The sequence below is a fragment of the Fundulus heteroclitus genome, chromosome 24 (assembly GCF_011125445.2).
Source record: "Fundulus heteroclitus isolate FHET01 chromosome 24, MU-UCD_Fhet_4.1, whole genome shotgun sequence".
NCBI lineage: Eukaryota > Metazoa > Chordata > Actinopteri > Cyprinodontiformes > Fundulidae > Fundulus > Fundulus heteroclitus.
Window position 1 is genome coordinate 19722782 of NC_046384.1, and position 17130 is coordinate 19739911.

At 40.4% G+C, this 17130-nt stretch overlaps 1 protein-coding gene across 1 annotated transcript in view; it reads left to right on the top strand.

Annotated features, from left to right (window-relative positions):
- The window catches only part of LOC105935473 (multidrug resistance-associated protein 4), a 38643-nt gene that overhangs the window by 17581 nt on the left and 3932 nt on the right, over positions 1-17130 (top strand). Inside the window, exons 8-24 of the mRNA XM_012875865.3 lie at positions 592-841; positions 4279-4386; positions 4503-4592; positions 4659-4850; positions 6812-6906; positions 7219-7305; positions 7881-7977; positions 8109-8318; positions 8495-8632; positions 10206-10243; positions 10343-10458; positions 10545-10691; positions 10776-10855; positions 13504-13654; positions 14648-14767; positions 14860-14970; positions 15070-15170. Coding sequence (XP_012731319.2) covers positions 592-841; positions 4279-4386; positions 4503-4592; positions 4659-4850; positions 6812-6906; positions 7219-7305; positions 7881-7977; positions 8109-8318; positions 8495-8632; positions 10206-10243; positions 10343-10458; positions 10545-10691; positions 10776-10855; positions 13504-13654; positions 14648-14767; positions 14860-14970; positions 15070-15170 — 2131 coding nt within the window. The remainder of the gene's footprint in view (positions 1-591; positions 842-4278; positions 4387-4502; positions 4593-4658; positions 4851-6811; positions 6907-7218; positions 7306-7880; positions 7978-8108; positions 8319-8494; positions 8633-10205; positions 10244-10342; positions 10459-10544; positions 10692-10775; positions 10856-13503; positions 13655-14647; positions 14768-14859; positions 14971-15069; positions 15171-17130) is intronic.

Sequence of the window (17130 nt, forward strand, 5' to 3'; positions counted from 1 at the left end):
GCCACAGTCCTCTTTGGACCTTGTAATGCTCTAGAGAAGGGGGGGCGGGTCATCTTTACTTGGATCTGTGCTTTGCTACAAACCTATCTTTGAAATGTGCAGACTTTTTGTCCTGATCTCATGGCTGGCTTTTGATTGTGACATCTAGCCTTAATAGAAGATGGAAAATTGTAGCATTTCCCAGACCATTATGGGATGTTTTAAACTCCAATAACCAGGCCTGTGGTGGGCTACCCTAGCTCGAAGGTTGGACGGATGATTAGACAGTTTCGTGTTGAGCAATTTTCTGCTTCAACATCTCAAATGATCTGATGTGACTTCTTGGGAAACATAAAATAGCTGAATATTGAACTATTGGTGTACTTTTTGCCCTTTCCCCCCTCTTAAATCAACAGACCATAAATGGGAGATCCGTGTTTAAAATAAAAATTTAAAATGGCTTTTTTCCACTTGTGCTTCTTGCATGCCGGTTTATACCATCCCAATTTGTGACTTAATGTTTAGCAGTATCATTATTTGTGTTGCTTTTCTGCCAGCTTTTTGTAGCCTTCGCTTCAGACGCTCTCACACAATGTTGTCCATTACTTCCAGGAAAGAAATCCACCAGATAATGAAGAGCTCCTACCTACGAGGTCTCAACATGGCTTCCTTCTTCGCCAGCAGCAAGATCACTGTTTTTGTCACCTTCACTGTCTACGCTCTGCTGGGAAACACTATCACAGCCAGCAGTGTGTTTGTCACCGTGTCCCTTTATGGTACTATTAAGCTCACGGTCACTCTGTTCTTCCCTCTCGCCATTGAAAAGTTGTCGGAGACAGTTGTCAGCATTCATAGGATTAAGGTAATTTTAAACACCTACGAAATGGATTAAAGTGGATTAAAGGTTGAGATATTGGTTCATGTGATGGTCACATTTCAAACTCAGGAAAAAAAAACTCGGACGGCTAGCTTTTATATTCAATGGTTGAAACTAAAAAGTGAATAATGCCTTCTATAAACAGACAACACTTCAAAACTTGAAGTAGGAAATGTCTACATACACGTAGTTTTGTCAAAACTGAGCGATTTAAAAACAACAATAGCTGGTCCAATAAGTCAACGATCAGATGGTCAGGTCAAATTTTTGGCATCGGCAGCATGATACCAGGCATCCATCTGGCCTCGTACTATCCGTTCAGGCTGCTGCTGATGTTATACTTGCATACTCTGGTGTCTATAGAGGTCCTGAAAGGCAGTGAAAAAAAAAGTTATTTATAGACTCATTTGGTCAAGTCTGACCAAATTGTTTTTGTTACAACTTTAGAAGTTGTCTGCAAGTAACAATAAATTATATTTTTTAAAATATTTCTAATTTAGTTTTTTCTTCAGAAAAATGCCTTTTTTTTGTTCTATTCTAAAAGACAAGTGAAAAAAACGGAGAGGCTTGTTTTTCCAGTGCTCTTGTAATTACTTCGTGCTGCCCCTAGAGGCACAGGATTAAAATCTCAGGCCCTCACTAACTACTGAGTTTAAATTGATAAAGGCCTGGTTTCCAATGTCCTATGTTCTAAGGCCTTGTACACATGTAGCCAGGTATTTAAAAAAACGAATATCTACCCCACATTGTTTTTAAAAATAACATCATACACACAAGATTGTAATGTCAGTTGGTAATAAACGACGAAACACGCTGTAGGTTAGTGAATTTGTCTAGTTTAACATTGATTAGATTTATTTTAACAGCCAGTCACAACAACAACAACAACGTAGAAATCAGTCTTTTGATAGCATCAATTCGTTACTCTACTGTATGGCCAAGTCTATAGCAGTGGCCGCACTTGTGACGTCAACGCCATTATGCGCCAGACCTTAAAACTCAGTCTTGTCATGTACACACACAGGCTCAAAAACTGAGTTTTTAGAAATCTCCTCTTCACACGTTTTAGGGATGTAAAACGGCGTTTACGTGTGAATGAAAGGCATAACCGCATGGAAATGTATCCGTTTTACAAGATATCCGGCTACGTGTGGACTAGGCCTAAGTGAGATTGTTTTTAAAGTTAAATAAAATACATTAAAGGCACATAAACTGAGTATTTGTTAGCCATGATATCTTATCATATTAAACATGTATATTCATCTACGGTGTAGAATTAGCTACAGTTGTGATCAAGGATATTTATAGGACAAAGGACAATTGCCCACCATAACTATGGAGGCGCAACTCTGACATCATCAAAAATAAATATAGAAATAAATGCAGAAATAAATATATGCTCAATAAATATAAAAGGTGATTGTTAAAAAGAGGAATAAATAAATAAGCTAAAAGAGATTTACATTTAAAAGGCAATAACTTAATTACTGCTTACATTTAATTATTTGTGTGATTATTTTATGGTTATTTATTTAATGAATATTTAGTCATTTATAAATTTTAAATTGTCAGACTGCCCTTTCTTGCGACCTAGACTGTATCTTGCAAATGACCTAAAACTTGCTGTCAATACATCCTTATCATAACTTGTCACAACAAATTAGAAAGACGTACAGTAAATCACCAGCCAAGTATTAGAAAATTAAAGGATCCATATTTTATGTATTTATTTCATTTTAGATTTATACACCACCCTAATAAAAGATAATTGGGGAAAAATAAGTAAGAGTTTTATTTACCTGAACCAACGTGTCTATTAAAAAAACGTATAAAAATAAACCAAGATTAGTTTTTTTGTTCAATGCGTTGGTTGAGGAAAAAAAAGTGTTAACTGAGAATTTGTTTTACATGTAAATGACTCCTAAAGTTGTGAAAAAAGACAATTTGGTCAGACTTAGAAAATTTGTTTTTTTTTCACTTGCCTTTCAGGGTTTCTGCATGTTCCCTTCGTAACAATAGAGTATTGTTGAAATGGAATGAGCCACGCTGGGTTTTGTTGCTGACATGTCCATCCCTTTATGGCCGCAGTATGAAAACATCTTCTGATGGCCCCATCCTGGGACAATGAGATCACTGTATTTCATTGACCTATGCACTCACCTAATCTCAGTCTAGTAAAGCAGCTTTTGGCTGTGGGGGAACAGGGGATGTATATCATGAATCTGCATTCTGCAACACCTCTTTGAATCCACGCCAAATGCACATAATGGCTGGATGCATGATGGTGGCAGGGAAAGTGTATTCATGGAACGGCATTATGTCCAGAAACTACTGTTATCTGTAAGGACTGGAAGCCTAGCTGTTAAAGTTTCACACAGTGTCTATTATTGTTAAGAATGGACTTAATGGCTTACCAACTAAACCTTGGTTGGCAAAGGAGACTGACAGGAAGTAGTGATGAGCGCTGCGATCAGAAATGACTGAGATGCCTGGAAGAAGGAAAAGGTGAAGCAGGAGAGGCAGGAAATGAAAAGATGTTGAAATTCTAGGAATCAGTGATGCTTGAGGTCATCAAATATAATGGTTTTGGTTCAGTGTTTTTTTTTTTTTTTTTTGGAATAACACTGTTGATGTAACGTCTTAGGAAACAGGGGAATAAAAATATTATTTAAAAAAAATGCCATATACCTGACCTGGGAAATTTATAGGATTAAAGCAACAGGCAGGTGCACACAACACAGACAAAATTACATAAGGATTGAAATATATAAGAGGTGGATTAGCGAAAAAACACTGAACATAACATTATTATTATTATTATTATTATTATTATTATTATTATTATTTAATTGTAATAATAAAATAAAAACCACAAAACCCAAAAGGTCAACAGTTTCATGATACATCAAGCTTAGGGACTGGCTAATATACAGCAGGTCAAAAAAGGCCATATTTTGGCTGCAGTGCTTGCTGTTCTCTTATGAAGAAAAGATCAACTAGTGCACTAAATTCAATAGATGGGTTGAAAATATCCAGTATAAAATAAGTGCTACAAATGTTACAACACTTTTGTTCATATGGCAGCAGAACATTAAAATAAAAGTGCTCTTTACACTACTTTTGAATTCATTCTTGGAGTTTGCGCATACAATGCGATTAATCATGATTAAAAATTTTAATCGTTGCCCAGCCCTAATATATATATATATATATATATATATATATATATATATATATATATATATATATATATTTTTTTTTTTTATTTTTTTTTTTTATTTATTTATTTTTTTTTTTTTCCCAGGTTCTTCAAAAATTATTTGGATTAAGAATGTCTGAAATCGTATTAGACTGGAAGAGAACATGATGTCTGGGTTTGGTTATTGCTGAAAAGGCTTTCCTCTTTATTCATTTCCGCTTAGAATTTCCTCATGTTAGAAGAAGTTGAGAGGAAAACCTTTGGACTGCAGCTGGAGGAAATGAAGGAAAAGTCTATAGAGATTGAGAAACTGACCTGCTACTGGGATAAGGTGAATATTTCAGAAGCTAGAACATATTTATTAGGGGTTTGATGTTTTTTATGTAACTGATGGAATCTGTTGTGGTGAAACCATCTGATCTTTTCTTCTTGCTGTTGCTTTAACAGAGTTTGGACTCGCCGTCTCTGCAGAATATTTCTGTCGCTGTAAAAGCAAATCAACTTTTGGCTGTAATTGGGCCTGTTGGGGCTGGAAAGGTGAGTAAACCAGCAGGTTGCGACAGTTTGTTCGGTATCCTATCCCTAACTCTACGTTCCCGACAGTCATCCCTGCTGAGTGCCATCCTGGGAGAGCTGCCACATGACACGGGCGAGCTGTCCGTCAAAGGGCAGCTGACTTATGCATCCCAGCAGCCCTGGGTGTTCCCTGGAACCATCCGCAGCAACATCCTGTTTGGGCGAGAGATGAATCGTAAGAAGTATGAGAGAGTCCTCAGAGCCTGTGCTCTGAAGAAGGTGAGCTGTAGCACTAGCGCTCCGCCAGTACCATCACAGAAGGACCAATACTAGCTGCTCTGTTCCTGTGCTGCAAGGGTTGTTGCAAGCAAGTTTCACCCCGGTCCATATTCACCTAACCTTTACAGAAAAGCAGTCACTCTGCCATCAGACAATATGATATCCATAAAAGTCACCAGCACGCGATTAACAACTCTCTGAAGATTTTTTTTATTATTATTATTTATGCTTGCTGCGTGTATGGGTAGATCAAAAATCCAAATATCGTAAAAAGGTGCAATCATTTTGTCCCTCATATCCCAAAGTGAAACTCATGGCCGAAGGTATTGGCACCTCTGAACTTTTTCCAAAGTGGGAAGCACGTCCCCCTGTAAATTACTGCAATCAAACAAGTTTCAGTATGTGGTGGATCAAGGTAAAAATGCACGAGGAGCCACAGGAAATTATTCAAAAGTTTTTTTTTGTTTTTTTTTTTTAACCCAAAAGCCAAACTTACAAAAATGGTGGGTTCCAGAGTCATAAAAGAGGTAAAAAAATAAAAACAAACTTTAACTGAAGCAAACTGTGCCCAAACTAACTGACTGCACAACCAAACATAACTGACCTCCAAAGAAATGACACACAAGGGTGTGTATATATATATATATATATATATATATATATATACATTGGCTGATCAGACCAATAACACAATAGGGGTAATTAAAACCAAACAAACACTCACAAATGACAAAACAAAGCAATACAGTTAAGTTTGGCAATAAACTAGTCTAAGAACAATGAAAAACACACCAACCTCTAAATATAAACCCTAAGTGAAATACAGAACAAAGAAAGAATAATACAAATTCCCCCCTTCCAGCAAAAGCAGGTGGAACAATCCAATTTCCCCTCCCTGTATTTAGTTGATCTCAGCCCTGGCAGTCATCTTTTGTCTGGCCAAACTCCCAGGCACCATGGAAGGTAAGAAACAAAGATTAGTAACAAAACACAAAGAAAATATGGATAAATGGCTAAAAAAGTGAACTAAATGTGCGCGCTTACAAATGGAACACATGTACTTAAACTAAGTTTTATTGCAAACTAAAGTGCACATATACTGATTGGTAAATGAAAAGTGCATGTGTGGGACCGACTTTTAAGGTGTGGCCATGGGTTTGGCCATCACACAGTATAAACACGGTTGTTGTCTTTGTGCGTACTGGAACGAAATGCAGACGGAAAAAAAAAATGTCACGCAAAACCCCAAAAATGGACCACATAAAATTCATGGCACCTTTTTAAAATTGAGGTTAAATTGCCTTGTTTAAATTCACCTGTAGCTAGTAACAGGTGTGGGCCAGATGAAGATCACACCTGAAACCAGGTAAAAAGGAGAGACGTTGACTCAGTCTCTGCATTGTGTGTCTCTGTGTGCCGTCCTGAGCTCGGAGAACAGAAACAGAAGAAGGAAAAAAGCTTTTCAGGACTTAAGAACCAAAATTGTGGGAAAATATCAATGGTCTTATAAGTCCATCTAAAAAAAAAAAAACACTGTTTGTAGATATTTGAATGAATGAAAATGCTACGGCAAGAGACCCAGGAGGACCCTACTGTACATAAGTAACTGAACACCTGTGGAGAACTCTTAGAAGTGCTGCTGGGAGACGGTCGCCTTCAGGTATGAGAGACCTGGAGCAGTTTGCAGGGTGGTCCAACACTCCTGTTGTTATGGTTATGGGAAGCGACTGATTTCAGCCCCTCCCCTCAGGAATGTGCAGCCAAATGTTAAATGCCAAGAATTGGGTCCGCCCCATTTTTTGGAGTCTTGAGTGAAATTATGTCAAACATTTTTTGGTGCTGTTCCTCTTTAGCTTTTATAACTAATTCTTTGAACAGAATGCATCATTGTTTACTCTATAATAAGGTTCCTTAACCCTTGTAGAGCATTCACCTAAAGCTTGTGTTATTTCTCAAATTAGGACCTGGAACTTCTCCCTGATGGAGATCTGACACTGATTGGGGATAGAGGAGCAACGCTGAGCGGAGGACAGAAAGCTCGTATAAACCTGGCGAGGTATGAGCGCTCACAGTTAACACGCTTACATCATGCAGCAGAGTCTAAATGCCTCAAGGCATTTAGACTCCTATAGGAGCCACAGTCACATAATTATTGCTTCAACTTTTTGCCTAGGTGGAAGTCTGTCCTCAGCTAGTCCTAATAGGCTTTGTAAGGCATCAGATCTATTTTCCACAAAATATAACATTAATAAGACATGTAGTGGCTAATTTTTGGTAAATAAAGCTCATCCAAGTGTTAGTAATAGAAATGTGCACTAGAATTAGGCAGAGATTATTGGTTATTTAAAAGCTTGCATGTTGTTTTCAGGGCTGTGTATCAGGATGCAGACATTTATCTCCTAGACGATCCTCTGAGTGCTGTGGATGCAGAAGTTGGGAAGCATCTTTTCGAACAGTGAGTGAAACTTTCTTTTCTCATTGCCACTCTGGACATGCATTCAGCGCTTTCTAGGTCGTTTTCATGCCAAAGTTTGGTACAGCAAGAAGCCCTATGCTGAACATCACGTACCACACGAGGATCCAGTATCCATGCATGAAAGGCGCCTAAAGGCATCCAAAACGAAATGTCAGATCACCACATTAGTAGATGAGCTGAAGGAAGCTATTAAAGCAACCTGGGCTTCCTGCACAACTCAGCAGATCCACAGGTGGATCGCCTATAATCTGCAGTTTTTAGTGCATGTGAACGCATGCCGTCACAGTGTTTCACTGTGTCAGCTGTTTCATGTTGAAGACGTGCTACACCAGAGCCTTATGGAACAGTGTAACAAAAAAAAGGCCGTGGGGGAGACCAGACTATAGCTTGCGTGGTTGAGATTTATATCCTGCTGAGGCCTGCCCCTGCACTCCCCCCCCCATCACGCTTAGGGTGTTTTGTTATTTTAATGTCCAACAGCTGAAATGGATACACTTTATGTAATTTCTCAATTTCCCTCCTAAAATGTCCTTGCTGTCTGTGTTGGTGAGTAGGTGCATCTGCGGGCTGCTGAAGAACAAATGCCGTGTCCTGGTTACGCACCAGCTGCAGTACCTGAAGGCAGCAGACAAGATTTTGGTCCTCAGGGAGGTATGCAACCTTTTTGTGAATGGAAATCCTGATATTATTGCTCTTTATTTCTATAAATGACGCCATAGTGTTGTTGAGGTGAACTAAAATGGGTCGGTTGCGTCTTGGTTACGGTGGTTCTTTGTCTGCAGGGGCACGTCATGGGCCAGGGGACCTACAGTGAGCTGCAAACCTCTGACCTGGACGTGGTGTCTCTGCTGACCAAGGATGTAGAGCCGTCTCGCTCAGCAGAATCTGATAAAGTGTCTTTATACAGTCAAAGGACCAATTTCTCCCATGGTTCCCACTGCTCTCACAGCAGCCTCCTGCCATCTGACAGTACCTGCTCAGATCAGCTTCCTGTGGGTATATTTTCACACAAAAACAACACTGTTATTCTGAGAAAGGCCGCTTTTGACTTCCACCTGTCATTCGGTTTTGAAACATTTCCCTTTTGAGATTTGTGATCACAGCCGCTTTGCTCAGGTAACATCTGGAGAGCGTTACGCACGCGCTTAGATAAATGCTCGTTCTGCAGGTCGAGGCAGCTTGCACCCTCGCTGAAGAGAGTCGAGCCGAAGGAAACGTCGACAGCCACATTTATCTGAAGTACTTCACAGCAGGCAGCAACGCCCTGGTCCTGCTGCTCATTGTCCTGATCAGTATCGTAGCAGAGGTATGTGCCGTCACGCTGATACCGACCTGAGTGTTGAAGCCCGAGCTTTATTTGATGCACGTGTGAAATGGGATCAGCGTGTCCTGCTGCTGGAAGCCAGTGACATGCAGGGTTCATGTGCACTCTGGGGAAAAAAAACGTAGAGATGTAAGGAAAACAAGGGGTAAGAAGAGAGTATTAGTGTTTATGTACCCGGAGGTGCAGGGGTAGAGCCGGTTTGTTATCCATGTATGCTAGACCCAGAGCAGGTTCGGGGGTCTCGGAGCGGCCGTCCTGGGTTCGGTTACCAGCCCCCTCTCTCTCCACCCATTTCCTGTCAGCCTACTGTCTAATAAAAGCCATTAGTGCCACAAAATAAAAGGCCCGTTTACACTACACTTTTTTAACAGAGCCGAGACTAGTCCGAGCCTGGGTTTTTTTTTCTGGCCTGGTTATCTGATAAAGAGCGCATGAGCAGACCGCGTCATTCCCTTACAGTCAGCAGACTGTCCGCGGGTTTTCCGTCGTGCCTGGCTGCACGTCCCGATTCACACTCCATTCAGACAAATTTCCGACATTCATAATAATACTAGCTTCCTTACCATGCCACACGGTTTCCAGTGATGATTCTGCTTAGCAGTGTGATGAACCTCAGCGTCTGTCGTTGTTTCCAGCGTCTGTAAATCCTTATTAGACGTTCGTTTGTCTCATCCACTTCCCAAAAAGCCAACTTTCTCAAATAAATGCACCAATGGTTGCCTTCTTCCCCTGACTCTCCGCAAACACCGAAATATCACAATATCAAGCATAACTTCCTGAATGTTACGGGCGCCGCTGTTTTGTTTTGCTGGTTCCGCCTTCAATCTCAGAGCGGTAGTACCGCAGATCGCCACTAGGAGGCGAGGAGCGACCAAGGAACCGAGATAAGCTTGGTGCGTAAACGGGTCGGCTTGTCTTGGGTAACTGATCCAAGCTCGGACTGGTCTCGGCATGGCTCGGTTTTTAGGTGTAGTGTAAACGGGCCTAAAAAGTATTTGTATTTCTAGATTTTTTTTTTCATATTATATAAGCGTTCTTTTCCAACCTGTCTGTCCATTAATCTATTTATTATAGCTTAGTCATCATAGGTTTGCTCCTCTGTCCATCGAGTTCACTTTTGTCTGTCCATCAATCTATGTTTCCGTACAACCTTATTATATATCTGCCCATTCTTCTACCCATGTTCCCATCCTTTGTCCATCCCTCTGCCCCTCTCCGTGCATCCATGCATTCGTCAGTGCCTGCCTTCTTTCTTCCCATCTCTGATTCTTCTAGGTTCTGTCTTTAAACCCTGATCCCTGTAGAAATATCTAACATAAACTCATAGTTTAATTTTCCCACATATTTAATCATGGATTGGGAACTCAGAGTTTTGACCTCAAACATGCGGGAAACCTGGATATTTGGAGTGAGTGCTGAAGGAGTTTGGTTCTTTATGACAACATTAAAGAAGCAAATGAGCTCCAAATGCGTTAAAATTTGACAAATCTCTACAAATCTGGTTTAATCTTCGAACAACGCCGACTCATTAACATGTTGGTGTTCACTTCTGCAGGTGGCATATATCCTGCAGGACTGGTGGCTGGTTTACTGGTGAGCCCTTCATGTCGATTTAATGTTTAATGTTTTCACCGTGCAGTCAGTATATAATCTTTTCCATCCCGTGCGTGCCGTTGTCGTGTCACCTGCCAGGGCAAGAGCCGAGGTTTCCAACAGCACAGCTGCTGTCGTCAACATCAAGAATGGCATCAACGCCACCCCCACCGATGGAGAGTTTGATCTCAGCTTTTACCTCAGCATTTATTCAGGCGAGCCTTTCCGTCCGCCGTCCGCGTACGTATACACCGCGGACTCATGCCGATGCCTGACGTGAGACCTGCTGCTCTCTCTGCAGGTCTCACGGTGGCGGCGGTGATCTTTGGTTTTGTCCGGAGCTTACTGATCTTCCACGGCTTGGTGAAATCAGCCCAGACTCTTCACAACAACATGTTCAATGCTGTCCTCCGCACCCACGTTCACTTCTTTGACGTCAATCCCATTGGTGAGCGCTTCCAGGGATGGGTTTGAGTTTACGTGCAGAAATATTAGGATAAAATTAGATCTAATCGGCCTTTTTTTCCTTTAGGAAGAATTCTCAATAGATTTTCTAAAGACATCGGCCAGATGGACTCCATGCTGCCTATAACGTTTGTGGACTTCTACCAGGTGACAATCTGATGGTGAATTCTCCTGAGGAGGTGTAATTTCTTCCCAGTCAATAAACTTACATTAGTGTACGTAAATAAAATTTGGACCAACATCAGAATCTGTTGAAAACTGGCTCTAAAGGCTACATTCTTAATGTCCAAGTAAATTCATTATTTTCAACTTCTAAAGCAACAAAGTTTGAAATATTTCTCATATTAGATTTAATATCTGCCTAAAACAATTACACAATCATTGTTTTATTAATCACAGGTATAGCCGTAGTTTTCTAAAGTAGAATAAATGTTGGTGTTTTTGTTTTAAGTTTTTTTTCTTTTATATAAATCATTATATAGACTTCATTAAGAGGGGAAGTTATGACTAAAAAATAGTAAATTGATAATTTTATCAAAGCGGATTAAAATTTGTACTGTTTTCTAGTCTCTCATGACTGAAAGAAAGAGCTTTGAGCCTAGATCAGAGTTCTAACACCAAGCATTCATCAGCAGGAAGGGTTTGGAGAAAGGAAACCGGATGAGGAATCTACTGCCAAGTTAACAACTTATGGCGGTAACTCCCTGATACGAAGTCTAGCTAACCATCTCTGAGAGCAAGTCATGGAGGCCATGTGAACCACAAAGACAACTTCTGTCCAATAGGACTAAAACTGGAGAACTAACCAATCAAAACAGTTTGAGGGTGGAATCAGACATATGATTCGGCACTGGTCTGGGTACTGCAACTGGGACCCTCTAACTTTTGAGCCATCTACTCCTTATACCTGAATAGTAGGAAGTGGGAACACTGCCTTTTTGGTCCAATGAGCTTTTTCCACAACTAACCTGCATTTGTGCTACTGGCTTCCCTCTAAAATCACATGCAGGGTCCTGGCTCTGACTTTCTTAGGGTGACCCAGTGGGGCAGTAGTTGCTAAATCCATTGCTTTCATGTAGCTTAGTCTCAGAACCTAAATCCACCTGTGATTGGCCGATCAGCTGCTCCTGGCGACTCCTTCCCCAAAAGCTGCTGCCTCCAGAGCTGTCTGCTTCCAGGGAGGGAACTGTCAGGAGCAGCTGATCATTCAGTCAGAGGTGGACTTTGGGTAATACAAGAAATCTGACATCCCATAATAAAATAAATAATTTTCTGTTTTCATGCCACATTCTGTGTCTAGATGGTCACAAAATTCCCACTCAAGGTTTTGATTATTGAATAAAAAGATCTAACATTCAGATTGTAATACATTGATGAATACTTAAACTTAACTAATCATAAATTGATTTTATTTTTATTTTATTGTGTTTCAGTTTTGGTCAGTCTTTATGATTCTAAAGGTCCAATATGGGAAAGTTAAATAATTTGACAGTCATTTAGAAAGTGGGAATAGACTTTAATGACATTTGATAGTAAAATATATCCATTCAGTAATTTTGAGTTTCAGTGCAGCTAGTGTACGATTTGACTAGAATGCACCATAGAGTTAAAAAGGCTGTAAAACTGTGCAGAAGCACAGCTGGTGAAGAAATGGGCCTTGAAGGGAATCTGATCCACACCGTGCATCAGGATCTAAAGGGTCCATCCATTTTAAATATGGTCCGGTGTCCGTGGGCCCCTGTGAGTAGTTTAAGTTTCAAACACGACAGGACTATCTGATATAAGACGCCTGCCGACATGTGTTGTGCCATTACGCACAGTTTTAAGTTATTTAATGTTTAATAAATAACTCTCGGTCTGTTAGCTATTGTCCGGTGAATATCAGCCCAGACAGGACAATAGTTGAAAGGAACTCTGCATACATATGGAATAAATGAGTTACAACTTCTCTTCAAGTTCAAGAATTTATTAACAGAAATAAAATGAACATCCAGAGACCATCACTATATAATGCTGTTTATCTGAATTAACACTATAATTTGATCAACAAATCCTCTCTACTAGGCTGGTGAGGCTTAACTAAACTAATAAGCAAAATGAAGATAAAAAGAAGCTAAGCTAATGAACTTTGTACACACAAAAGAAACAAAGGGACAAATAAAATAGTTTGAAAACCATCATCAGAATGATTCATTGAATCCTGGTTCACTGCAGATCCAAGTTAAAGAACCAAAGTTCATCTTAAAACATTAGGTTAATTTAGCTTAACTAACTCAGAACAACATTTGATATGCGTTTCAACCCATTCACAATGCGAACCCTGAGTTTAGTTGATAAAATAACATTTTAAGGAATGATTTGTCCAGTACAATCAATACTTTTAGGACACTTGATTTTATTAATGCAAATATTTCTCTGGGAAATGATTATGGTTCAAATTGGTAACTTGTGGTTTACAATGTACAATATGATTTTATATTCCGCTTGGCTGAAAGCACAGTACGTGATTTCTTTTTAAACTTCAACAGCACTATACAGGTGTAACCTGGAAAACATGGAAACCTTTCCACTGAAGCCCTTTGACGTGATTAGACAGACCTTTAGTCAATACATCTTTAGGCTCATAAAAACATTCACATTCAGGAAACCTAAGAAGCTAAATAAGAAGCCATTTCTGCAGCCATTGTCCAACACGACCGCACTGTGAAATGCAGTGGAAATCCACATAAAGGGTCAGATGCGGGGTGTTTAGTTAACTCCATCAGTCTCCTCACCATATCATCTTTTTATCCCAGTTATTTTTACAGAACGTGGGAGTCGTGGCAGTGGCCGCCTCCGTCATCCCCCTCATCCTCATCCCAGTGGTCCCCCTGCTGCTGTTCTTCTTGTACCTGAGGCGCTACTACCTCCACACGTCTCGGGACATCAAGCGGCTCGAGTCAACAAGTACGTCTGCTAATGACGGTGATGTGAGGCCGAGTTACATTATCATATTTGCCTGTTGGCAAATATGATAACGTGACCCAGAGCGGGATGCCTGCGTGTCCATATAAACGGAGCTCTGATACTGACAAGCCTCATTAAGGGGGGATTTACTTTCCTAGAGTATAAAAAAAAAAAGCTTATTGTTGGACCATGCAGGCACTCAACGTTATAGATTTAGTGAAATATTACGGCCTTTGAAATGCTGATTTACAGAGAATATTTTATGAAGTTGCTTGCAAAAGCGTCCGTATCCAGTTTTGCCGCATTATACTAACAAAATGTCATGTTTATGAAAGATTTGTGGTGATGGAGAAGAGACATTGTTGCATATTGTGAAACGCTGGGAAAATGATGCCTGTTTATAATTTAGAAAGAAATAAACATGAGTTCTGTAGATTAGATTAGATTAGATTCAACTTTATTGTCATTACACAGGTACAGGTACAAGGCAACGAAATGCAGTTTAGGTCTAACCAGAAGTGCAATAGCAGCAAGTGCAGAATAAACAATGGTTCCGTAAGTACAGGACATGGATATGTACTGAATAAATATAGAGAAGAATACTATTATAAACAGAATTTTACTGATAGATTTGTCCTATGAATATAATATATGGGTAACTAGTATTGTGAACTAAATTTACAGCTAGATATGAACTGAATATAATATACAGGTGGATATTACTATGAATAGAGTTTTACAGATATGTACAGATATGTATATATAGATAACTAGTATTGTGAAATAAATTTACAGCTGGATATGTACCGAATCTAGCTGTAGATCCACCATCTAAAGCTGCAACTCATAGTTGTCCGATTGCCTCTCGCATAAAATCCCAATAAAATATGTTGAAGTCTTTTGTTCAAAAGGGAAAAGATTTAGAAGTTATGAAAAGTTGCGTAAGGCCAGTCGTCCTGCTTCGTTTCATTTCCTCGTGGTGTTCTCCCGCAGCTCGCAGTCCCGTCTTCTCCCTCCTGTCGTCGTCTCTCCAGGGTCTGTGGACGATCCGAGCCTTCAGGGCCGAGGAGAAGTTAAAGAGAACCTTTGATTCCTGCCAGGACAGGCATACAGGTTTACCGCCCTAACATTCCCAGCTGGAGGCAGAGCTCCTGCGTTTTAGAGCCGTAAACCTGTACAGTGTTCCCCTCTTTTTCTGTTTTCAGAGGCCTGGTTTCTATTTCTGATGACCTCTCGGTGGTTTGCCCTGCGCCTCGATAGCATTTGTTCCACATTCATCACCTTCACGGCATTCGGCTGCATCATATTCAGAGATGGTGAGGAACTCCGGGTACCTGGTTGTAACAGAACATTAACAGAACATTTAAAGGAGAACCCCGACCTCCAGCTGTAACTATATCTTATGTGGTTCATAGGTCTGGAGGCTGGGCAGGTGGGCCTGGTGCTGACCTATGCCGTGACACTGGTGGGAAACTTCCAGTGGACTGTGAGACAAAGTGCCGAGGTGGAGAATATGGTACGTAAGGCGTGCTTCTTTAACGACGCCACAGACCTGAGAGAGACGGCTGTTCGTCAGGCTAAAAATGAAACATTCATTCTGTCAAAACTTTTTTTCTAAACAAAAACTGCCAATTCCCTTTGCAAAGCTCTGGAATACCTAAAACCAAGATTTTTATGTACAGTGCCTGGAAAAAGTAGTCACCCCTCTGACTTTCCATGTCTCACAGCCTAGAATTAAAGTTGATTGTGTGATTGTTTACAGAGCAAACCCTACAACTTTGAAGCTGTTTTATTTTTCATTGTGAAGCAAACAACAGATGGGACAAAATTACAGAAAACTTCAACATGCATAACTGTCCATCCCCTCATATAGTCGGTCCTTGTAGAGCCACCTTTTGTTGCAATTCAAGCAGCAAGTGTCTTTGGTTCAGTCTCTATGAGCCCAAGGCTAAACTGCTCCAGCTCCTTCATGTAGGATGGTGTTCACTTCTGAACAGCGATTTTCAAGTCCAACCACTGGTTCTTAGTTGGATTGAGGTCTGGACTTTGACTAGGCCATTCAGACACATTTAAATGTCCACTTGGACCAGCTTCCCAGTCCTTGCTGCGAAAAAGCATTCCCACAGGATGACGCTGCCACCGCCATGTCTCACTGTGGGGATGGTGTTGTTGAGGTGTTACTAAATTCTATTTTAGTCTTATCTCACCAGAGCTCCATACATCTTGGGAGTCATCAATGTGCCTCCTTAATTTTAACACTAAGTGATGGCTTTTTTTTCTGGCCACTCTTCCAGCTCCATGGAGAGTACAGCTTATTGTGGTCCTATGGACAGCAGCTCCTCTCTGATTAATGCCCTCCTGGTTTCGGTCTGGGTTCTGCTGGGCGGCCTTCTTCTGGAAGGTGTGTTGTGGTACCACTGGCTTTCCATTTGAAGTTGATGGATTCTATGATACTCTGAGAGAACATCAAATATCTGCATATATTTTTGTAACCACACCCTGACTTGTACTTCTCAATAACTTTGTCCCTGACTTGTTAGAAGAGCTCCTTGGTCTTCATGGTGTGGTGAATCTTGCTTAGTGGTGCTGCAGCCTCTGGGGCCTTTCAGAAAAGCTCTGTTTATACTGGCAGGTCATGTGACACTACTTCATTTTTACTAAGTATGAGACGTTTAAATGTAACTGGTTGCACCAGACCTTTTTAGGGGCATCAGAGCAAAGAGGCTGGATCATATGCACACACCAATCTTCTCATTTCTTTTTTTTTTTTTTTTACTCATGTCACTTAAACTTTGACTATTTCATGCAGAATAGGTCCATTGCATAAAAAACGATTAAAGGTTGGAATGCAACAAAATGGGTAAAAGTGAAGGAGTTAATACTTTAGCAAGGCACTGTAGAAGTGGGAACTCCTGCTGAGTTAAAGCTGAAGCCTTTCTCTGTTTCCATCTCAGTTTTTACCAGTTCATCTCTCCCTGGGGTCTCAGTGTTGAGAAACGGAGCCGCCTGGCCGCAGACACTACAGCAGATCATGAATCTTAGGAAATGTTACCCTAACTCACAAAATAATTCAACCACCCTTGGACTTTTTTCAGATCTTGTCACATTACAATAACCAATGTAATGCATTACGATAGCCAATCTTACCTAGATCCAGCTTTTCAAAGATGACCAAATCTGAATAATGAGGAATTAGGCTGCATATCACACTGAAGGCTACTAGAGTATGTAGAACAAAACAGGTACAACACCCACCATGGGGTGCACGTACGTACGTGAAGAAACAAGGAGAACATTTTGTTTACCAGTTTATCATTTAAAATAGCAAAATTATAATATAATTTTCAACCTAAAATGTCAACTTTGAAACAAAAAACAGACATGCAGGGTTCTTAATCTGTGGAATGACCAAAGGGTTGAAGCTGTGCTCATCTCAAGTTTGGCTTCGGTTTGGTGAAAATAAGCCGTTCCTCCTC